The 23292-nt window shown below is 56.7% G+C and overlaps 4 protein-coding genes across 7 annotated transcripts in view; 2 read left to right on the top strand and 2 right to left on the bottom strand.

Annotated features, from left to right (window-relative positions):
* EFTUD2 (elongation factor Tu GTP binding domain containing 2) overlaps window positions 1-1702 on the bottom strand; it is a 38722-nt gene extending 37020 nt beyond the window's left edge. For both annotated transcript variants that reach the window (XM_058675342.1, XM_058675343.1), the window contains exon 1: window positions 1540-1702. The gene's annotated coding sequence lies outside the window, so the exon portion shown is untranslated. The remainder of the gene's footprint in view (window positions 1-1539) is intronic.
* A 234-nt stretch (window positions 1703-1936) lies between these two features.
* Window positions 1937-5430, top strand: CCDC103 (coiled-coil domain containing 103). 2 transcript variants are annotated; one of them, XM_004597376.2, is made up of 4 exons: window positions 1937-2011; window positions 4128-4274; window positions 4539-4671; window positions 4936-5430. In XM_004597376.2, exons 2-4 carry the CDS (start codon window positions 4132-4134, stop codon window positions 5371-5373), a joined length of 714 nt encoding a protein of 237 aa, XP_004597433.2. In that variant the 5' UTR covers window positions 1937-2011; window positions 4128-4131; the 3' UTR covers window positions 5374-5430. The 2 variants fall into 2 exon arrangements, with proteins under 2 accessions (XP_004597433.2, XP_058531993.1); XM_058676010.1 differs by lacking the exon at window positions 1937-2011 and adding an exon at window positions 3355-3452.
* A 496-nt stretch (window positions 5431-5926) lies between these two features.
* Window positions 5927-8106, top strand: FAM187A (family with sequence similarity 187 member A). Its single transcript, XM_004597375.2, has one exon. The coding sequence runs from the start codon at window positions 6593-6595 to the stop codon at window positions 7835-7837; it is 1245 nt and encodes a 414-aa protein (XP_004597432.2). The 5' UTR covers window positions 5927-6592; the 3' UTR covers window positions 7838-8106.
* A 1054-nt stretch (window positions 8107-9160) lies between these two features.
* On the bottom strand, window positions 9161-18916 carry GFAP (glial fibrillary acidic protein). 2 transcript variants are annotated; one of them, XM_058675648.1, is made up of 10 exons: window positions 16909-18916; window positions 16128-16188; window positions 15870-15965; window positions 15186-15347; window positions 13131-13256; window positions 12773-12993; window positions 12258-12301; window positions 11821-11940; window positions 10366-10451; window positions 9161-9856 (listed from the first exon to the last, which is right to left on the bottom strand). In XM_058675648.1, the coding sequence occupies exons 1-10, from the start codon at window positions 17370-17372 to the stop codon at window positions 9818-9820; spliced, it is 1419 nt and encodes a 472-aa protein (XP_058531631.1). In that variant the 5' UTR covers window positions 17373-18916; the 3' UTR covers window positions 9161-9817. The 2 variants fall into 2 exon arrangements, with proteins under 2 accessions (XP_058531631.1, XP_058531632.1); XM_058675649.1 differs by lacking the exon at window positions 11821-11940.
* Window positions 18917-23292: the final 4376 nt, after the last annotated feature.

Below are 23292 nucleotides of genomic sequence, written 5' to 3'. Positions count from 1 at the left end.
CTGTTGGTACCTCAAGTACAGGGCTCCGGTTACCCACGGCAAGACCCAGATAAAGTTGCTGCCTCCTGATTCAACCCAGTCCAGCCCTAAGTGTTGTGGGCAGTTGGGGAAGCAAGCTACTGAATAAACAACATCTCTCTTTACTTTTCTGTCATTCTGGCTTTCAAATTCAAAAACTAAAAAAAACAACAAAAAAAGAGGTGGGCAGATGGAGGGGAGGCGGAAGGTTGAGCCTAGCATTCAGATGTTGCCCAGGATGCCTACATTTCAAAACACAGTTCCTGGGTTCAAGTTCCGCCTCCCTTTGATTCCAACTACCTGCAGATTTAGAGAGAGAGAGAGAGAGAGAGAGAGAGAGAGAGAGAGAGAGAAAGATCTTCTGCCTGCTGGTTCATTCCCCAAATGGCCACAACAGCCAGAACTGAACCAATTCAAAGCCAAGAGCCAGGAGCTTCTTCCAGGTCTCCCACATGGGTGTAGGGTCCCAAGGCTTTGGGCCATCCTCCACTGCTTTCCTAGGCCACAAGTAGGGAGCTGGAAGGGAAGTGGAGCAACTGGGATACAAACCGGCGCCCATATGGGATGCCAGCACTTGCAGGTGGGGGGATTAGTCAGTTGAGCCATTGCGGCAGCCCCTATCAAGTCACAATGGACTAAGAGAACCTCGTGTTCTTCATTACCCCCACCCGGATTGCAAAGCCCAAGAGCACGCTGAATAAGTAGGAACTGCGCGTGTGGAAATGGAATGGAAAATCTGATTCTGAGATACTGATGTTTCTTATGTTGGGCTAACACCACCCTCAACGCCATCTGCTGAGTGTTTCCTGCAAATAGAAAAACATAACCAAGGAGCTCAAGATTGGCAGTTAAGTGTGTCAGGAACATTTTCATATGCATATTTTTTTACTTCCACAGAGCTGTCAGAACAGCGCTCCTTTTATTCTCCCAGGACTTCCCAACAAGCAAACGCATAAAGTTCCACTGAAGGGCCGTTCCGGGATCAGACTCAGTTCTGCAACAAGGCGATCACACCTGCTCTTCTCTGTCAGAAATGCTCTTGCCTCAGATCTGCCTAACTCTGTTCTTTGGCTCTCCTAGAGTCGCTGCTCACTCTCCAACCCTCACCTTCGCTGCTTTATTCATCGACCTAGTCCTACCCGTTCGTTTTCTGTCCATTCCTCCCGCTATAACTTCAGCAGAAGTTCACCGAGAACACTGAAGGACGCGTGGAAAGATGGCTGAGCTACCTACAACCTCACACCACCGGGGACCCGGATCACCAGGAGCTTCCCGCTATCTGAGATTCTGCACAGAAACCTGAATCAAGACACAAAAGAGCTGACGCCGACACAGACGGAACAGGGAGAGGAAGGACCGGGCAGTTAACGCTCCCCGCCCGGGAACTGGACGCGAAGGATGGAGGCGACCGAAGGACACCGTGGGGTAGCAGGCGACTTCCGGATCCCGACACGAAGTTCTGTAAGGTCCCACCCTTCCCGGACCAACTTTCCCACGCCGTCGACCTGCCTCCCACCTCACCTGCCGCCTGCTCGGCCCACACGTCCAGTCCTCCGCCGGAGACCGCGCGCCCGCCTCGCGTCACGCCGACGCCAGCCAAAAAGGACCCAGAGACGCCGGGGTCGCGTTGCTGCCGTGGAGGACAGCTGTGTGCCTGAGAACAGGCTCCGAGGAACGCCGACCGCAGACGCAGAAACAAACCCGGTGGTAGAGTTGGGAATCCCAAACTAAAGCGTGGGCTGCTCCATGCAAAGTGAGGCCTGAGTGCGCGTGAATCTGGTCAGGCAGCGCGAGGCCACCTAAAGGAGGCTTCCTGTCTGATCACGTGGGCAGGCTGGTGGCACAGTTGCTAGGCAGCCGCTGATGTCGGGCGTGGACGCCGCAGAGCTTCCCTCCTGTTCTGGTTTTGTCAGGACTCCTCAAAGCAGCGGGGGAACCGAGGCGGGGAGCGCAGTGGTGAAGATCTCGGTGGCAGGGTCGGGAGGACAGACGGGTTAGTCTTGCTGATTTGATGACTCTGGAGGGCTCAGAAATGGGACACCGCGGAGTTCAGTTCCAGACCAGCCCAGACCCCTAGACGTTCCGCCGTTTTCCCGGATGGTAGCAGGTGTTTCTGCCACAACATGTAGCCCAAATCCCCAGAAATCTGAAGTGCAGCGTGGTGGCATTCCGAGCCCTGGTACTTGAGAAAAATGTGTGAAAATGTTATTAAAAGATGTGTTTATTTCGATGCAAAGATACGTATTAAGCCATGCCTATGATGGGGATCTTCAAAAAGTGCATGAAAATGCATATTATTGAAGAAATAGGCAGCGGGAGTTGGGACTTGGTAGATTAGGCCTCCATCTGCAATGTTAGCATCTCATGTGACTGCAGGTTCAAATCCAGCTCCCTGCTAATGTGCCTGGGAAAGATGGAAGATGGCCTAGGTGCCTGGGTCGCTGCAACCCATAAGGGAGACCTTGTTGTAATTTCAGGCTCCTAATTTAGGCCTGGTCCAACCTTGGTTGTTGCCACAATTTGGGGAATGAATTAGCAAATGGAGGATCTCTCTGTCTGGCGCCCCTGCCCCCTCCGTGTAGTTCTGCCTTTCAAATAAAGATTTAGAAAACTGCATGCTTTCAAAAGATTTTTGCATCAAAGTAACTTATTTTAATCAATGTTTATTGCTTCTTTTAAAAAGGTTTATTTTTATTTGAAACTCAGATTTTACAGAGAGAGGAAAGGCAGGGAAAGAGATCTTCCAACTGCTAATTCACTCCCCAAATGGCTAAAATGGCCAGAGTTAAGACAATTTGAAGCCTGGAGCCATGAGTTTATTCCGGGTCTCCCGCGTGGGTGCAGGAGCCCAAGGACTTGAGCCAGCCTCCTCTGCTTTCCCAGGCCATAAGCAGGGAGATGAATGGGAAATGGAGCAGCCAGGACCCAACCCGGAGCCCATATGGGATGCCAGTACTTGCAGGTAGAAGATTAGCTTATTGAGCCACCGCACCAGCCCCAATGTTTATTATTTTTAAATATGTATGTGTTTTTAATTTATTTGGAATAGAGAGAGACATACAAAGATCTTCCATTAACTGCATTTTCCCAGGAACACGTAGAAGTGCCCCTATAAATGCCGGCACTAAGACTAGACTGTCAAGAGGACTAATCTCTCCGTGGAAAGGTCCCACCAGGTCCCTGTGGGAGGTCCGTACAAACACAGTACTGAATACAGGGCCTTGGGCACCTGGCTCCAACCCTGGACAAAACAGAGGGGTTTGGGGGCTGGGAAATCATCGTGTTCCCTCTTTCCCACTCCAATTGCCTGCCCAACCATCACATCTGGTTTGGCTGGAAAGTGTTCTTCTATGAAAGATTTTTTTCCTAAAGGATCAAAGATGATTTCTGAGCTCAGGAGTAACTGACAGAAGCTGGACTTTTGGGATGGCATTGTAAGCATGGCAGGTTAAGCCTGCTGTTCGGGACACCCCCATCCCATAGCCAAGCGTGCCAGTTGAAGCTTGGACCACTCAGTAGTTCCCATCCAGCTTCTGCTAGGACATCTTTGCAGTAGCAAGTGATGAGCAAAGGACTGGGATCCTGCTCCTGCCTTGGGAGACCCAGGTGGAGTTCCTGGCTCCTGACTTCAGCCTGGCCTAGACCTGGCTGATGTGGACATTTGGAGAGAGAATCAGGAAATGCTGTTTCAGTTATTTATTTGAAAGAGTGACTGACTGAGCTCACATCAGCTTGGTTCACTCCTCAGATGGCCACACTGGCTAGAGCCAGGAGCTAGGAGCTTGTTCCACAGCTGGGTCAGGAGTGGAAATGCCAGGACTGAAACTGGCACCTCTATGAGATGCCAGTGCTTCAGGTGGAGGATTAGCCCATATGCCACCACACCAGCCACAATTTTTTTTTTAAGAGAAGGCCCAAAACTGAAAGCCACAACTGTGTTTTCACTGATCTGTCTGTGAGTCGTCGCTGCTCAACTCAGCTTCTTTCAACGGAGGACTTTATTCTGGAGGTCCGCCCCGTGGTGAGGGACGTGAGCTGCCATCTGTGTCCTGGCAGAGGTTTCCCAGGCACCACCCCTCCCCTGACGCAAGTACCCTCTGCCCTTCCAGGTACATGGACCAGACGGGCACCATCGACTTCCAGGCCCTAGAGAGGGAGCTGCAGGCAGCGCTGGCAGCCGACGAGAAGTACAAGCGGGAGAACGCAGCCAAGCTGCGGGCCGTGGAGCAGAGGGTGCCTTCCTATGAGGAGTTCAGGTTGGCTGCTGGCCCTCAGCCTGTGTGATCTGATGCAGGTGCCTTAACCTCTCTGAGCCTCCATTCCTCATGAATAAGGAGAGCAACCGCTGTCGTTTTCGAGTTTGAGAGTTTTTGAGTATGAGGTTCCGGACACGGAGGCCTGTGAGGCACTTACAAACTATTGCTGGATCCGTTGTCACCTTCACTCCGTCCTGCAATGGGTTGGTCCTCTGTCGTGAAAACCCTGCAGAGGGTGAAGCCCAACCTCTTCTTTGCCCACAGGGGTATCGTGCTGGCGTCCCATCTGAAGCCACTGGAGCGGAAGGACAAGATCAGGGGGAAGAGAAGCATGCCCTGGAACTGTCACACCATTCATGGGAGGACCTTCCCTGAGGTGACCACTGAAATCTCACAGGTAGGCCAGTCTTCGCCTCCCACCGTCCTCCCAACCCTGGGATTCTCAGCTTCTCAGCCCCAGTGCTGACATTTCACCATGCATGCACGCATACACACACACACACATCCACTTACACAGCCCTTATTTCTCATGCTGGGCTAGCAGGCAGGCTTCTGTCCACTGACCCTAAGTGGAAGCTACCAGAAGTCAGGGAGGCTGAGCTCAGCTTGGCAGGAGGAGCCAGGAAGAGCTCTCAACTCCCCTTCCCTCCTTTTGGATCAGGAGGAGATCATCTCCCAGCCCACCACCTCAGCCGAGTTCTACCGCAACTGGCGGCGCCACTGGCGGAGTGGCCCCGAGCGCTACCAGGCCCTGCTGCAGCTTGGGGGGCCGGAATTGGGCCGCCTTTTTCAGGTGGACGTGGGATTCGGACTCCTGGGTGAACTTCTGGCAACACTGGCTGCTGAGGTGAGATTGGCCGACAGGACCTCAGTGCTGGGAATCCTGCACAGCCTGGCTAGCACGGGGCGCTTCGCCTTGAACCTGAGCCTGTTGAGCCCTGCAGAGCGAGAAAGCTGCCGTAGCTTGTTCCAGAAGCTGCAGGCCATGGGAGCTGCCAGGACCCTGGAGAAGGAGAGGTGCAGCCAGCAGGAACAAGGCTCAGAGGAGGTGTCTGCCAGGCTCCTGCAGGATCTGCGAGCGATGTATGGAGTCGACTGACGGGGGCCAGCTGCCCTCGAAGGCCCCAGTGGCCGCTGGCCAAGGCTTGGCAGGCCTTGTGATCTTAGAGTTTCCATAGGACCACTGTGAGAAACCCACCCCTAGTCTCTCAACTTGAACTTCTGAGAACCAAAGCAGGAACGGAATTGCCCCTCTGCTCCAGCCCCTCCATGTCTCAGTATCAGGGACTGTGGAGCTGTAGGACAGCGAAGGGGCCAGGAGCCTGAGGGCAGGTTTCCGCTACGCCTCTAGCCTGCTGACCCGGAAAGACAGATGTGTCCAAGCAGTGAACAGCCTCTCTGCAGAAGAAGCAAGAAGCACACTTGGCCATCTTTGCAGGCAGATAAGACACTCATCTCCACAGTCCTTAACAAGAATATTTCTTTTTTTTTTTATTTATTTTTTTATTTTTTCTATTTTTATATTGCAAAGTCAGATATACTGAGAGGAGGAGAGATAGAGAGGAAGTGGAGCTGCCGGGACAAGAACCAGCGGCCATATGGGATCAAGGCGAGGACCTTAGCCACTAGGCCACGCTGCCGAGCCCAACAAGAATATTTCTAACGCAAACCCAATAAATGGACATTTAATCAACAGATGATCAAAGGCTGTCTCCTTGGCAGTGTAAAATTTCCCCCCTAGGGACTGAGCCCTTGGGCACAGTGGGCCTGGAAAAGGCCCCAAGTCATCAGTCCAGATTTGGCCAGCTTCCTGGGTGGGCTTCCGGTCCCCTGTGTCTCCCCCCTCAAATCCCCAACCCCCTGACAACCACCACTCCACCACACTGAAGGGGAGGAGGGTTTTGCCAGGAAGCAGCATGGCAGGCCCTGGAGCACAAGGCAGAACACATGCCCCTGCCCACACACCTGGGCCCTTCTCATTCCCTCTGCCCTGGACCCATTCTTGGAGGGGTGGGGGTAGGGGGAGTGCCAGTGTTCTAGAAAGGGGAGTGAGGATCAGGTTCTAGAATGGCTCCTCCTTGAGGTCATGTCTGGAACAGCAGAAAGGGCATCTGGCCCACAAGCTGGGAATAAATGGCCTGGCCCTGGGCTGCTTTCTTTCCAGCCTCCTCTTCCTCCTGCTCCTCCTGCGGCTGCTTAATCCTTTCCTCCTACAGAGAACTCATCTCGCTAGCTGTCAGTTTTCTCGAAGCCGCGTGGGCCCTCAGTGCCTGGGGTCTACCTGCCCCTCCCCCTCCTTACTCCTGCCTCCTACAGGCATGAGGGCGGCCAGCTTGGCCCTGCTGCTGTGGGCGTGGGAGAGCCTGCGGGCCTTTGAGCTCGTGGAGAAGGAGAACATCTTCCAGAAGACACCCTGCCCTGCCTTCCTGATGTTCGACAACGCGGCCTACCTGGCCGACATGAGCTTTGAACTTCCCTGCCACTGTAAGCCAGAGGAGGTACTGGCCGTGGTCTGGTACTATCAGAAGCACCTGGGCAGCGGCCACACCAGGGTGCTGACGGACTTCGACGGGCGCGTGCTGACCGAGGCGGCCCAGGTGCGCGCGGGCAGCGACATGCTGGTCCGCTTCAGCATCCGCATGTTCAGCCTGCTGGTGTTTCGAGCACAACCCGAGGACTCGGGCCTGTACTTCTGCGGCACCCAGAGGGGGGACTACTTTTATGCCTACGATGTGGACATCCAGAGCAGCGAGGGCATGGTGGCCACCTTCAGGGACAAGGGCGAGGAGCCCTTTGAGGACGAGTACCACGGGAACCTGCGCATTTTCACCACTTTCTGGGAGTGGACCCCATGCGACCGCTGCGGAGTGCATGGGGAGCAGTGGCGCATCGGCCTCTGTTACCTACAGAGCCCGCACCTGTCCCCGCGCTACCGCAAGACCATGCCGGATGTGGTGTCCTGTGGCTCACGCGCCCTGTCCAGGAAGCTGCGGGACGCAGCCAGGGACCACACCCCCGAGTTGCTGGTTCAGAGCTGCCAGGAGCCCTGCCAGAAGCGCAAAACAGACCGGAAGGGCGTGCTGGCCATCTACAACTATGTGTCCAAGCTGGGCAGCCGGCCCTGGGTGCCCCAGGTGCCCATCCAGTTCCACCAGCAGAGACTGGGTCACGGACTTGTCATCTCGTGTCCCGGAGCCCGGCCCGAGCACGCGGTGGCCTGGGACAAGGACAGCCGACATCTCTACCGCACCGAGTACCTGAAAGGCATCAACAGGTCCATGCGGGTGTTCATCGACCACGGCAACCACTTGCACATCCGCTTCACCCAGCTCAGCGACCGCGGCATCTACTACTGCTGGCGGCAGGGCCAGCTTGTGGCCGGTTTCCGGCTGAGTGTGTCGGCTCGCGGGCGCTATGCCGCCTCGCTGTCGGACCCTGAGACTCGCGCTGTGGTGGAGCTCACCCTGATGGGCTACCTGCTTATCACGCTGGTGTTCATTGCCATCCACGTCTGCCGCTGCTGCTGCTACATGTGCCGCTGCTGTCCCAGCTTCTCCCCCTAGGCACCCCATTCCCCGTAAGATGAGCTGCACTGCCACCTGCTTCTTAAACGATGCCAGAAGCTCCAGGGATGGGGTAGGGGTGCTGTGGCCTGGGATACTGGGTAAGGGGGTGTGGCCAGATCGATAAGGGACAACCCGCTCCCCTGTGGAAAGTCCTGGGGCCTGATCTGAGACGTGGGGACAAGTGGGTGGGAGAGATGGGGCACCAAGTCCGGATGGAGGTAGCCAGAAGGCACAGGTCTTCAGACTTAACCCTTAGGCAGGAGCAAGCAAAAGACTGACTGGTCGGTGTGGGTGTTGAACCCTTGCACTGGTTGGGAGGCTGCAGGTGGCTGTGGGTTGCAGCAGGAGCACAGGGGGAAGAAGGAAGAGAGGAGGGTGCTGGTGTACGTCCCCCTGGGCTTGCTCCCTGGCCTCTGACGGGCTGGCAGGGAAAGCAGCAGTTTGGGGTACAGACATATTAACTGGGATAGTAGAGGCAAGGCAGGCAGACAGCATGCCAGGGCTATGCCCAGGGACTGGACATAGGCTGGGGGCAGGGCACCTGTGCCACAGTGGGATCCCTCAGAGTGACCAGTGAGGGGAAGCCCAGCAGCTCTTGTCCGCCCGCTACATCTTGGCCATAGCTTCCCTGCCTCATAAACAGACTGGAGTCCACTCTTAGGCAAAACCACACAGCACTTGACTTTATTTTTCCTCCGTGGCTAAAGGTAGCAGCAGGAAGGGGGAAGGGGAAGAAGGCACCGAGTCTGGGGAGGTGGGCAAGACCCTGCTTCTGCCACCCCCTGGGCTGAGAGGGGAGAGGAGAACACTGTTGCTGGCTACCGGGTGCCACTCCATACTCTCCAAAGTTCCCAGAGAAAGTGGAGCAGGCACTATGGGGTAGACATGTGACTTCAAGTGCCCCCCACCCCCAGGTTGCAGGAACACAGATGTCTTTTCTAAGCCACGCTTCAATCTCCCCAATTCTAAATCAGGGTGCTACCCAAACTGTGGGCTGCCCTTGGTGCAGGAGAGGGATAGCTGGAGTCCTTGGCTGAAGGAAAAGCAGCTGCTACCCTGGGGAAGGGTGGCCTCAGCAGGGCCTCAAGCCAGAGAGCCAGGACTGCGCAGCTGCGGACAAGGTCTTCAGACCCACGTGGGAGTCATGTGCTGCCTCATGGACAGCAGCCCCTGCCTCTCCTCCTTCACCATCTTCGAGAAGTCATGTCACGTCCTCCATCTCCACAGCACACATGCCAAGTACAACTGGTCAGCCACATGCGCCCCCATGCTGACATCCAGGAATGCCCCATCTGTCTCCTCCCCATCTCCTAGTGCACACATACCCAGTCTGTATGGAGTGTCGGGGACAGCCTCATGGGTTTGACCTCTCTACCCACACCTAGCACACCTTCCCTCTCCACTTCACTGTAGACCCCCCAAATGCTGACAACCAAGCTCCCACATGGTGGCTGAGACTCGGGAATCACCATTTCGGGGGTCCCGGGGTGGCAAGCTGGCCCCATCCACTCTCAGTCTAACCAAGGCCAAGCAAGAAGAACAGCAACCAGCTCCTCTCCAGGCTCCCTGGCCTGCAGGGACTTCCCAAACTGGGTTTTACTCCAACAGCCTAAAGGAACCCGAAGGCCTGGAAGGACTCTCGCTCTGGCAACGGCATCACGACAGGCATCCAGGATGAGCTTGATCAGGTTCTTCCACTCCCCACCCCACGTCTCCCTTTCCCCCCTACTTGTGCCCTGGCTGCTGGCCATGCCCCTCCACACTGGGCCCTGTTAGTTGTAGTTGCTGGGTGCAGGGTGGATGCCATCCGGCTGAACTACGGCTGCCAATGGAGCCTGGGGTGGCAAGCTAGCATGGGAGTGGCAGATGGCGTGCAGATCCAGGAGAACTGGGCTAAGGGAGGAGAAAGGCGGCCATCTTGCTCCTGCTGCAGGCCCCTCCTCTGCAGGGCAGGGCCAGCCATGGGCCACACCTCCCTCATCCCTCCTTGTGCTCCTGCTTGGATTCTTTGATGACCTGTAGGGGGACAGGGCAACAGTCAGGAGCTCATGCAGACCACAGACCTCTCACTATCACCCTAGTCTTCCTGGGGTCTCAGTTCTCTTGATGGTAGCCTCAAATAACTCCCTCAGCTGTCTGCAGGGCGATGCAGCAGCACCCAGGACACACACCTGGCCCCTGGCAGGCTGGTGTGTGACAGTGGCTGGGGCCAGCATGGATCACCTTCCTTCTCCCCGTTCCTCCGCAGCTGCCCTTGTCCTTGACCGTGCTGGACAGGAAAACCCTCCCCTTTCCATACTCCTTCCCCACAGACCCTAGCCAGAGCTGCGAATGAAGTCAGCTTTCATTCATTCTCTCCCTTTTTTCTCCAGGCCTGGTACTGGGGCCACCGGGGTCTGAGGGTGAAAGGGGAGAGAGCTAGAGCTGGGACGCCCATGCATGGCTGAGGTGCCAGGAGCCCCTGAGAACTGCCCTGTGGAAGAGCTGCTTTCCAGGGCCCCCATTCCCTGGGAAGCTGCCCTCACCTCTCCATCCCGCATCTCCACAGTCTTCACCACGATGTTCCGTTTGAGGTGGCCTTCGGATACGGACTTGGTGTCCAGGCTGGTTTCTATGAGTGGGAGGGAAGGAGACCTCCCGTGGGCTTCCCAGAACACTGGGGTCTTGCCTCCCACACCTACCCTGCCTATCACACACCCACCCCACCTATCACACACCCTGGCCATGGGCATATCAGCCTGGTCAGCCAGGCAGAAGTACTGAGGCACTTGCAAAGGGGCCAGGGATGCCCATCACACACACACACACACACACACACACACACACACACGCTGCCAAGTCCCCACAGTGCTGTGCAGTCCCAGCAGGCAAGGGCTTCACACCAGCCCTTGCCTGGCACCCTGCTACACCAAGGAAGGAAGACACAAGTTTGACCTCAGGTAGCTGGAGCTCAAGTGCCAGCTCAGCCACTAGCCAGGCACCTGAGTGCGGGCCATGTCAGCTGACCTCTGCCTTCTGCAAAATTGCGATGATTGTGCCTGCTTCTCTGGTGGGACCGAGCCAGTGTCCTATATCAGAGCACCAGTTCGAGTCCCATCTGCTCCACTTCCAGTCCAGCTCCCCTAGGGCTAGGAAAGCCACAGAGGTCAGCCCAAGTGCTCAGACCCCATGGGGTTTCAGGCTCCTGGTTTGCACCTGGCCGTTGAAGCCATTTGGGAAAGATTTGTCTTTCCCTTTCTGTGTCATTCTGCCCTTCAAATAAACATTTAAATAAAATCTACGCTAGACATCTGGTACATTTGAGTGCTCACTGTATGTGGGCTCCTTTCCTGTCCCCCTCACCCCTTGCCCCTCTCCTTCTCTCTGCTGGTTGCCAAGACTCTGCTGGCCGGGCCCTCTGGCTCTGGCAGGGTGACTTCTGCCCGCTGGCCTGGCTGGGCCCTCTGGTCCTGAATGTATCTCCTATTCTTAAATACTCCAGCGCAGGAGTGGACTGTTCATCCCCATTCCCGCACCCCCCGCAGCAAGGAATCACTTGAAGGCCACACACGAGTTAAAAGCAATTTAGCTCCCCTCCCAGCCGCACCCTATACAAAACATGTCACACTCACTAATGCTTGGAACCAAGAGCAGGGAAAACCTCACTACTGATCAGAACAGCAGTCCTAGGGGAAATAACCAACTGGGCCAAATCAGCACAGAGCCTTGGGCCAGGCAAGCCACCAGGAACTTCCAGGGAGGGGGTTGCAGCAGTGTGGTTAGCATCTGCTTAGAGGCCCCAGAGCATCCAGCTTTGACACTGACCCCACGTTCACCCCCACACAGGCACTGAGGTTGCTGGGAAACAGCACCGTGCCCCTTTTAGGAGAAGCCTAGGAGGCTAGGAGGCGGTAGCTGGGGAAGACCAGGAGAAGAGACTTGGGGAGGCTCCCCCGGGTCCAGCTGGACGAAGCGCAGTGTGGGAGAGGCAGGCTGCTAACCGAGAGCCGGCGGGGCTCCAATTACAATCTGGTGAGCCTGTATTGGGACAACCCGTATGGTGAGGCTTTTGAGCTGTCTCGTGACCTGGTGACTTTCCCCTTCTTTGCTGCTGTGGCCCCCTGTAGTGACAAGCAGTTAGAGAAACACAGAAATTACACTCAGAGGGGTGGGCAAACAGGCAGAGGGGGAGTTCTGCCCTGGAGAAGGGGTGGGGTGGCACATGGGGCAGGGCAGGTGCAAGCCCCAGCTGGAACAGCCCCCAGGGCACAAGAAGTAGCACTGGGGGCGGAGAGGATTAGGGAGTGTTCTGGCTCCCAGGTCTGTATGACTCCTGAAGTTTCTCAAGCACAGCCCCAGCCCCAGGCCAGAGCAACCCTCAGGCCTGGTAGAGGCAGTGGAAGTCCAATGCCCACTGCCATGGCTGGGATCTACTGACCTCGGATCTGCAGGTTGGAGAAGGTCTGCACAGGAATGGTAATGCTGAAAAAAAAGCAAAGGGGGAACTCTGACCTGGGGGCCACAGCCTCAAGCAGGGCCATCAGGAGCACCCTTTTCTTTGGGCCAGTTGACTCAGCTGACTCCACTGCCACACTGTCCCCAGCGGCCACAGCAGCCTCTGGAACCCCCAAAGTCTGCCGGGACCTGGGTGTGATGTGCAGGAGGATGGCAGGAGTTGAGGGGTGCAGAGGTGTCCAAAGAGGTGGGAGAGAACAGTGGAGACTGTGCTGGGTGGGTAGGACCCAAGCTGCCTACTTTGGGGAATGACCCCAGCCTTTGAACCTGGGAACCCAATCAGTGTAGATTGCATCCATTCACCCTTTCATACATCCATCAGGACGTTCATTGTGTTAGGAGAGGGCTGGTGGGAGAGACGAATGAAGACGGAACCCCCAGGGCAGTCAGGTGGGCCATGCGAAGGGAGACCCCACAAGGGCTGTGGGCAGGGCTCACCGGTTCTCCTCGCCCTCCAGCAACTTCCTGTAGGTGGCGATCTCGATGTCCAGGGCCAGCTTGACGTTGAGCAGGTCCTGGTACTCCTGCAGGTGGCGGGCCATCTCGTCCTTGAGGCTCTGCCCCTCTTCCTCCAGCCGGGCCAGTGCTTCCTGGTAACCCGCCACCTCCCGGGCGTGACGCTCCTCCTGCTCGCGCATCTGCCTCTCCAGGGACTCATTCTGCGCGATGGAGCCGGTCAGTGGGTCTCACGGGGCCCCGACCCTAACCCCGCCTTCAGTCGGTGGTCCCCGCCCGCTGGTGAACCCCCTCCATCTCCCTGGGCAGCCTCCCGGGGAGCCGGGCCATTCGTGCTCACTGTGCCCCGCAGGGACTCCAGGTCGCAGGTCAAGGCTTGAAGTTGGCGCCGGTAGTCATTGGCCTCGTGCTTGGTCTGGCGGAGCAGCTCCGCGTTGCGGGCAGCAGCGTCGGTCAGGTCGGCGAACTGCAACGGGGAGAGGCTGTTGGTTGAGGGGCAGGGCATGGCCAGGGCCCGGCTGGGGTTACAGTGACTGTGGCCAGTGGACAGGGGGCAGGGTAGCCACTGCAGACCTCAGCACCTAGCCCGGTGCCTACTCAGCCAGTGAAGGAAGGGTGGGATTTGGCAGGCTGATCCAGAATGTTTTGCACTGGCAGATGCCCCTGTACACTGAAACCGGTTGGGGGTAAATGGCAGATCCCAGGAGGGCTGTTTGTTTGTTTTTAATGATTTTACTTAGTTGATTAGGGTACAAAGGGTCAAGGGCTACAGGAAAGTGGGTAATACCATTGTTTCCACACTAATATCATTTTTTCCCTGTATCTAGGGTCGGGGAGAAACAAAGGGAAAAGCCCCACCCAACTTCCCACACATCCCAGGTCCTGATGTGAGGCGCGCTCCGAGGGTCCTGCTCAAGCAGTTTTGATAGTTCAACAGTTCTGAATTGCTGCCAATCTCACCATTCCAATCACGATGAAACCTATTCAGAATCCACTGGCTGACATAGTCTCTTCATGGTTGGGGTTCTGAGATCAGCAGTTTAGTTGGAGGGATCTCCAAAGAAACTTCATCTGAGATAATCCCAAACCTGATTCTTGTATGAATTTGCCAGTACAGGGTCTGGCACAGTCCGTCGCGCCAATCAGCTTATGCACATACTGGTCATTACAATTGCTGGGTCAGTTCTATTTCCAGCCCTGTCATCCTCTTGAACCAATGGGTGTTAGTCCAGCTCGATCCTACCCACTTCATACTTGGTCTTCACACAAACCAGTGAGAGCTGCAGCCTAGTTGGGGTGACTCCCCATAGCCCCCACCAGGCCTGTTCCCTACCCTGGTTCCATGCTTGCCAGTATGTACTGCAGGCTTGTTCAGTCTGTCCACATCCCATTTAGCACACGTACTTGTCAATGGGGATTGAAACCTAGTTCAACCCAACCAACCTACTGTCAATCCCACACACATACTGGCAGGTGCCTTTCTGTCTAGCCACCCCTGCCCCTGTCCTGGTTTTCGTGTTCTCCAGTGGGAGTGGTTACCCATGAGGGGAGGTGCCCACTATCTCCCTACTAGGCCACTCCAACTTCTGGATTACGTACTCTCCAGGTGGCTCTGGCATTTAACTTAACAGAATTGGCCCCGAGTTCCAGCCTGTGCCATCTGATGATGTGGCAAAGCCCAACCAACCCTCACCCACTCTAATTTTTGCTTGTACCAGTTGAAACAGTCAGTCCAGCCTGGTTTTCCCCAATCTAGCTCACATGAGGCCCACAGGTGTTGTAGCCCTGCCTGGTCTGGTCTGCCCCCATCCCAACTCATGCTCTCCAGTGGGAGTGGTTGTCCAGCAGGGGAGCCCACATTCCCCTGCTGGCTTTGCCTCCTCCCCCACCCCCGGTTCTCACGTATGCTGTTTGGGTGCTGCAACCACGTCTGGTACGGCTCACCTTGATGGCTGGTTTTTGGTAATCTTCCTCCCTGTGCATGACTGGAAGGGCCTCTGGTCCCGTCAGGCGCTGACACCGCTTAAACTATGGCGGGCTTGTGCTACTCCTGGTTCTCGGTTGCCTGGCTAGGCCCTGATCAGCATCTGAGCCCTGCCTCTCTGTGCTCTCTCCTGGCCTCTGCAGCACCCAGGTCTTGCCCTCCATTCATTTACAACCTATGTGGCCTGAATGTCCCACATGCCACCCCAAACCCAGGCCCCTGTTTCCCATCCTGCAATAATAACATGAGTATTTTGGAGTCACCCTGGTTATGTCATATCACTTTTCTGCACAAGGCAGTTCATACCTAGAGAGGACCTTCCCCCAGCCTCCTCCAGCACCCTGTTTCACTGGAAGGAGTGGAGCAGGGAGGGCTGCCTGGAAGAGGCAGGTTGGTCCCACGAAAGGCTACCTTGGAACGGTACCACTCCTCTGCCTCGTGCATGTTGCTGGATGCCACGGCCTCATACTGTGTGCGGATCTCCCTCAAGGCTGCTGTGAGGTCAGGCTTAGCCACGTCCAACTCCACGTGCACCTGCTGGCGGGCTAGCTGCTCCTGCAGTTCCCGTATCTCCTGGTCAGGGTGAGAGAAGCGGCCCCTGGCTCAGAGTCTGGGCTGTGGCTGGGGCCCCACATAGCATCCCACCCTCTTCTGCCTACCCTCTTTTGGCATGGGCTTTGGCTAGGGGAAGCCAGGTGGCCTGTGTTGAAGATGGAACAGACCAGATGAGGGGTGTCCCTGTGGGTTCCCAGGTTCGCTGGGACCATGGAGTCTCATGCGAGGCTCTGAGGTCAGAGCAGAGTATGACCTGCATAGGATCACACACCTCAGCTTGGCACCTAAGCCAGCCCGCTCTGAGATGGAGGCCAGGGGACTGGCTGTGTGGCCATGGTGGAGGCCCCATTGTTCTGCAAGGACTGCTGTCTCACGGCCATGGGCCTGTTGTCCTTGGTAAATGGGGGTATCTCTGAATGGCTTGGATCAGGCGTTAGGAATCCCCTCTCTGCCCTTGCAGTCTTTCTGCCTTCCTAGCTGGCTCTCCTCCTCCCACTGCCTCAGTCTCCCCTTTGGGCCCCCTTCTCCACCCAGCCTTACCTCCTCATGAATCTTTCCCAGGAATCGGAGCTCTTCCTCCAGCGACTCAACTTTCCTCTCCAGGTCCAGGCGGCCCAGGGCAGCTTCATCCGCTTCCTGGAGTGGACAGGGGTGAAAGGCCACTCTGACCCTAGACTCCTCTCCCCCAACTCCACGGCTTTGCCTTCACCCCGTCTCCTGGGGAGGGTGGCACACAGCATCTCATTCTGGGGGGCTGCCATTTGCACCCTCTGCTGCCCCCTGCTCCCCCTCACTGACCTGTCTGTAGGTGGCCAGGTTGTTCTCAGCCTCCAGCCTCAGATGGGTTTCATCCTGGAGCCTGGTAAAGAGGGGTGGGGGACACATTCCTGGGGCTGGGTTCTTCTGAGGAGCCTTAGACCCCTGGGGCTGCTGTCTTGAAGACACTCCCACCCCCCAGGACTGGCAGAGTGGCAGGAGGGATAGGGGTTAGAGGGTGCCTTGGCCAGGAAGGTGAGCAGCTTTGAACCTATTACCTAAGTGCCTTATCACAGTCGCTGCACCTGCTTCTGCTCACACAGGCACATCCTTGAGTGTGTGCTTGCTGCTGCATGAGCAAACACACTTGTGGAGGGCACACATGCCCACCAGCTTAGTAGGGCCTGTGCCCCAGGGATTTGCTCCCAGCTGGGGACCTGCCTTTACAAGTGCAGTTTGTGATGGTCTCTGCCTCCCAGCTGCATGGCACCCACCTAGGCTCATGCACCTTTGCTTGGCAACTAGGCTGGCTCACTAGTTCCTGTACCCCAAGGTTCCATCGCTTGCAGAGACCCCAGCCTCTCCTTCCTTATAGAGACCCAGGCTTAGAATAGATGAGCAGGAGATGAGGGGCCCTGACTACCTGCACGACATGTGGCTGTTTTTCCAGTGGGGAGGAGTTGGGGTGCCCTTGGGAGTCAGGTCCCTGCGGCCCAGAGCTATTTTGTTGTCCAGCCCCCTTTGTGGCTGATGAGGGAGAGCCCTTGCCTGAGATACTACACCCTTTGCCTCCAGCCCACTCCCATCCCTGTCCTGTCCTCACTTCTGTTTCAGGGTGCACAGGTCCTGCACCAGATTGTCCCGCTCCACCTCCAGCCGAGCGCTGCTGGACGTGAGCTGATCGAGCCGCAACCGCAGCTCCCGCAGCTCAGCCTGATAGACATCGGCAAGTTTGGTGGGCTCCTTGGCCCGCAACTGGTTGAGCTCTGCCGCCAACGCCTTGTTCTGCTGCTCCAGGAAGCGAACCTTCTCGATGTAGCTGGCAAAGCGGTCATTGAGCTCCATCATCTCAGCGCGCTCACTGGCCCGGGTCTCCTTGAAGCCGGCATTGAGTGCCCCAGCCAGGGAGAAGTCCACCCGGGCCGGGAGTGAAGCAGGCATTCGGGCCAGGGAAAGGCGGGCACCGGACCCCTGGCGGCGCCCAGGAGCCAGAGCCCCAAACACCATCTCAGCCGCGGAGGAGGTGTAGGAACGGCGAGCAAGGGAGGTGGTACGTCTACGCTCCATCCTGGCTGGTTCTGCAGGCTCCTGGGCCACAGACTTTATGGAGGAGTAGTTGGGGGTGGGTACTGCCCAGTTGACTTAGCAACGCCCCCTGGCATGGCCTGAGGGGGTGGGGCTGGGCCACAGCCTATCTGCAGGCTTCCTGGCTGGGTGGTGGGTCCCGGCCCTGACCCTAGGAGTGGGGAGACCCTGACTCTTGGCAGAAAAGGGTAGGAATGACTCACCTGTCAGCCCTTTTTCCCATGCCCAGGTCTTTTCTCTCTCAGTACTTCCTTCAGGGCCAGCCTGGGGCTGGGAGTTCAGGGAAGTGCAAACCAGCCCATGCTAGCTGGGAAATGGCCCACTCCCAGCAGTCCCCTGGTGTGCTCCTTCTGAGCACAGCAACCGCCCCCATGTTCCTGCCCTCTGTGTGTTGCTGGTGGTCCCAGCCAGGAACGTGTCTTTGCAGAGTAAGCTGAGGTCTCCCTCTTGCAGTAGGCAGACCAGTGAGGGAGCATGGAGTGCTTGAGAAGGGGTCTCTGACAGCTCACCCTCCTTGCCTGGCCTACCCAGACCCCAGGCTGTGACAGCTCCACAAAGTGGTTATGAATGAGCTGGCTGGGCCCATTGCACCCTTTGTTGCAGTTCCCCTGGTAGCCCTTGCTCTCCCACTTGAGATTTATCTCCTTCAAGTCCCCACACGTCAGGCAGGGAAAGTGGGAAAGGCCTCCGGGGCTGTGTGGCTTTGGGTACCTCAAGCTGCAGAGTCCCGCCAGGAGCCTGGGACCTTGCGGCTCCAGGGCCACCCACCCCACCACTGGTTCCCTCAGCCCTATGGGTCCTGGGACTTCTGGGAAGCAGATAATTCTTCCTCCTCCCCTCTCTCCCCCCAGCTCTCAGCCACCTCTGGCCTTGCCTGGGTCTCTGCCCCTTCTTCTGGGCACTGGCTGAACAGAGCCTTGTTCGCTGGCGCCAGGGAGGGCGCCATTCAGTGAGCACAGCCCCCAGGGGGCTGAGCCACTTTTATTCTGAGATGTCAGGCTGTCAGGCCCCCAGGGGCAGAGTGAGTCCCCCCCCCCCCCGCTGCAAGTGCCCTTCTCAGAAAGCATGTGAGGGGAATTGGGGTGCAGTGGGCAGCAGGCTGTGTGCCCGTCCTGACCATTGTGTCCGTGCCAAGGTGAGTCACTCTGTGGGTACTGCCAGGTCTCCCACTTGCAGACAAGCCTGGCTTGCTGCCCGCCCCCCCAGCTCTCAGGGCTGGCTCAGTCCCTGTCCTCTCCCCCACCCCCTCAGCATGATCCTGTGATGAGCCAAGGTCCACTTTGTGTATCTCAGAGTGGAGAGGGGACAACTTCGGGGCCTGAGCAGACGGAGGGTAAATCTTAAGGAGAGGACTGTGGTGACTTGGGAGCCTGCTGTATGCAGGAAACTGAGGCAGGGCAAAGGACCTGAAAGAAAGGGCAAGGCCAGGAACCAGGGCTTGTTCCAGCCCTCCTCCCCAGGGCTGCCCTGCAAGTCACAACGTGTTGGCCGCCCCCTAGTTCAAGTGCACATGGCTGCGCACCGACAAAGCTGGCTGGCAGAGAACAGATGGTGCCCACGGAAAGGCTTGTTGGTGAAACTCGGTGACCCAACCATGCCTAAGACACTGGAGTGTGTCGGTCACCTCCCTGGCCCCCAGGTCACCGGCCCAGGCCCCGTCCTCCACCCCTACTCCACCCTCGGGGCATCCCCCTCTTGCATTCTGCCTGAGCTGTTTCAAGGATCCTACACTGAGACCCGGAGTGACAAGCCAACTTGCTGTGGTGACTTTTCAAACTTTCATTCTTTGTATGACATATTCATTGTGGGGAAAAAATGCAAAAAATGCAGAGAAGCAATATAAAAACAATTTAATTGGCCGTAATTTTGCCACCTGGAGTTAAACACAACCAGATTTTTTTTTCACCACATGTAGAAACTCATGCTTTTCAAAATGACTTCATGCTGTACAAATTATTTTGTAATTTGCTTTTCTCCCTGCACAGTATGTTGTGAGCATCTTTCCATATCGATAAATATTTATCTAAATCATCATTTTAACAGCTGCATGGTTTTCCACTCTATGCATTCGTTTTACCAACCTCTATTTTCGGGTGATTATGTCCTCTCTGTCCCAGACCTCACTCACACGCCCACGTGTCCCAGGCTGACACCGCCCACAGAGCGGGGCAGGTCTTCTGCCCTCCTAAACTCCACCCAACCCCCATCTTCCCCGCCTAGCTCAGACCCCACTTTCCCAGCCAGAAGGGCTCCCATGCCTTCAAGTCTCAGATTAAATCTTGGATTGAGTTATAGAATACTCAACAGGAAGCTCTCCGCTGTGGCAAGAAGTACTTGGAGATCCCTCCACAGAGCCTGTGGCCAAGCCACAGCCCAGTCAGGCAGAGGTGGGGACAGGATGACCTCCCTGCGTCCCTTCCCTGTGTCAGAATCTTCCAGATGATCTTCGGCCTATACAGCAGAGTTTAAATGCCTCCCAGAGCCAACTGACCCCATATCTGGCCCTGAGACCTCCCAGTTACTCCCACATACCCACATACCCACCCGCCATAGACACTTGTAAGCGCCTTGAGTTTTCCAAAGATACCAGCCTGGGGTCAGGTGGATGTTCTGCCACCTTACTGCAGCTCTTGGTTCTCTCTGTCCTCCTGCCCTTCGCCCAGGGCCTGGTAGTCAGCAAGCTGCGGGGTTGAGGAGTGGGATGAAAACAGGAGCTTTCGGCTGAACCCTGGGCAACGTCCCTGAGGAACGGAGTTGGGGTTTGTGGCCACTAGATGGCAGTGCTCAGCTGCCCAGGGTGGGAGCCGGACCAGCAGCTTTAGTGGAGGGCAGGGAGTAAGGGGTGAGGGGGTCCCTGCAGCTGCAGGAGGGTGTGCTAAAGCCCACCCAGAGGAATCACTCCTTTCCCTTCCAAATGTGTCTCTGAAGGCTGTGACCGTGCCCTCTAGGGGAAAGAGCAGCTACGTGAAGACCTTGCAGGTGGCTCCTCTGGGCTTCCATGTCCACATCTGTCGAATGGGGACACCACGCCTACTTCCAAAGTGATTGCGCAGATAAAACCAGACAGTGCTGGACACAGCAGGTGTATGACCAGTCAGAACGTTCATTTAATAACATCAGCAGGTGCTTGCCCGCCCGTGGCAGCATGTTAGTACATCTTGGATGGGGCTGGTCCCAGGCAAGAGGAGGAGCAGGGCAGTTGGCTGTGGCCAAGGAAGAAAGGTGAGAGTTGGTGCTGTCCACCCCCGGGCTACAGGGTGACTGTGGGAGGGGGCCCCCACCCTGGGCCACAGGCTGTCAGTGACTGTCGGTGGGGGAGGGGCCAGGCCACAGGGTGTTGTTGGTGACTGCCATCCTCCCAAGCACATACCCATGTTCTCTCCAACTGCCCTGGATGGGGAAGAGGGGCTGCTTCTTCACTTGCTTGGCTTTAAATTTCACTTTATTTAATGCAGAGAAAGAGCAACCATCTTCTATTGTTCTCCACAAATGCCTGCAACAGCCAGGGCTGGGCCAGACCAAAGCTGGGAGCCCAGAACTCCATCCGGGTTTCCCATGTGGGTGGGCAGGGGCCTAGTGCCACTCCCTCCCAGGCTGGTACACCTGCGCTTGGTCTTGCCTTTCAGACTCCCCAAGTGGGTCTGCTCCTTCCACTGTCGCCCTCCCCAATCCCCCCCCGGCCTGTAACTCTGTCCAGTCTTCACTCTGGGGCAGTCTCATCTGCACCTCAGCCTGAGACCTCCCAAAAGGGACTCCCTGATGCACCAACATCTTCCCCTCCAAGGAGAGGGTCTGCTCACCCTTAGACCGAGGAGCTCACAGGGTAAGATCAAGAGTGGTCCACTTCCCTGTGGGGTGCCCCTGAGGACTCCTTGGCCCTTGAGGGCTGCCTTGGGGCAAGTCCTGCAGGGCAGGAACCCACTTTTGTGGCTGTAGAACCCTTCCCAGCTGATCACAGTCCACCCATCCCTTCTTGTCCTGACCCCTCTTGGCCCACAGTTTGAGGCGTTAGTGCACTTACACCTTGAGGTCAAGCTGCTGCTCCTGCGGTTAGTATACTCAGGCCCTTTCTCCCTGGCTTCTCCTGGCCTGGCCAGCCACAAGGTCCACCCCCTACTCCCAGTCTCTAACCCCAAGATCGCCTTTTTAATTGCCTTCCCAGATTTGCTTTGCTCTGAGCTCCCCTCCTATCCCTGCCTGATTGGGTCCCTCCCTTTGGGAGGGCGAGAGGCAGGGATCAGATATGGTCCTGGCGGGAGGAGAGAGCTAGCGGGCAGCTTGTTATTTCCAACCCAGCAACCCTCCAAATGTACAGGATACGGTGGAGAATGGGGGTGGGAGGGCTGTCAGGCAGCTTAGGGGAGGCCATGCAGTAAGCTGGAAAGCTTAGCCATGGGAGCCATGTTTTTGGGGTGATGGTGGCCCATCACTTCCTTGCCCTAACAGCCTTCATCATAGGCCCTCCTAGTTCCTCTAAACAAAAGGGTGAAAAGAACATGAACCAGATTCTAGCTGGGGACTGGGTCCCCCAGTCGTAGCCAAGAGCCAAAGGGACATTGCTGGGCGAACCCAGGGACACCGGAGTGGGACTCCACACAACAGGATTCCCCAGGGAGTAGCTGCCAACCAGCTTTCCTCATGGGTGCCAGGCTGATAATTGGGGGTGTGTGTGGTGGAGTGGGGTGTGGATCCAGAGAGGAAGCTCCATCCTTTTCCTATAACGGACACCAACATTGAAGAAAGTTTTGGCTGACACCCAGGTGACAGGACAGGTGCCACTCCTTGAACAAAGGGACTGTGTCCTTGTGTTTCCAGCTCCTGGCACGAAGATTGTTTCTGTGAGCGGGGCAGGAATTTGGATCCCAGCGTGTGTGTGTTGGGGTTGGGGAGGAGAGGATTTCTAAACTCACAGAAGAGGAGAGGGGCAGGAGGCAACAAGGAGAGAGGGCCTAGGACTGGACTTGGTAGTGCACATTGATTGCTGTGTCCTGTGCGCAAATGTGCCTGAGAACAATCCAATCCTGGAGCCCCAGCACGGTCGTGGAGGTCAGCTGGGAGCTGGCTGTCGGCTCACCGCGAAGTCCAGAGCAGCCAGGCTGCCTCCCGAGTGTGCAGGCACTCCGTGGTGAGCTCTCAACTGACCTCCCGTGATTGGGGGCAGCAGGCACGCGTGCTCGGCTCCAGATGTGTCATCTTTGCACAGCGAGTGGATGGCCTGCGAGCACACTCTGCACCTCAGAGCCGCCAATGTTTGCGGAGTGAATGGTTGGCCGCAGGACCTCCCTGTCAAGCGGGACCTCCTCCGCTCACAGCTGCCCCAGCCCCAGCCAGCTCTGCCCTGTGCCACGGCCCCTGCTGGGCAGATGCCCTCCTGGCCCTCGTTACCAGCCACCTCGCCTGTGCCTGCCACCTCTGATGGTGATCAAATTGGAGGATAGATGCGAAGGCCCCAGGAAATAGGGAAGTTATTCAATTTGAATCCAACCAACAACGCAGCGAGGGCTTTTGAGGCCATGGCAGGCCGTGGGGGGCTGTAGGATGTGAGGCTGCGGCTGCTTTCAGGGAAACACAGCACATGGGAGAAAGACTCATTAACACTAATTGCAGAAGGACCCTAGGTGCGTGGCAGGCAATGTCTGCACATTCCCAAAGGGAGATGCTTGACCTCATGTGAAGAACCAGACCTGTGGTTAGATCCCTGGGTGAGCTCAGGAAACCTTTTGGAGTCTGTCTCCTCATGATCCAGCCAGAGGTGGTGCAGCTTCGTGAGGATGTCTGAAGCAGCAGTCCAGGCTTCTCCTCGTCTCTGCTACTCCAAAATCAGGGAGGAGCCCAGCAGCTAAGCCCCCTTGGGAAACAGCAGCACTGTTTACTTGCCGCTCACAATGTGCTAAATACCCTT

The sequence above is a fragment of the Ochotona princeps genome, chromosome 17 (assembly GCF_030435755.1).
Source record: "Ochotona princeps isolate mOchPri1 chromosome 17, mOchPri1.hap1, whole genome shotgun sequence".
NCBI classification, from domain to species: Eukaryota; Metazoa; Chordata; class Mammalia; order Lagomorpha; family Ochotonidae; genus Ochotona; species Ochotona princeps.
Note: the sequence above shows the minus strand (reverse complement) of the source record. Positions and strands in the feature narration are given on the sequence as shown.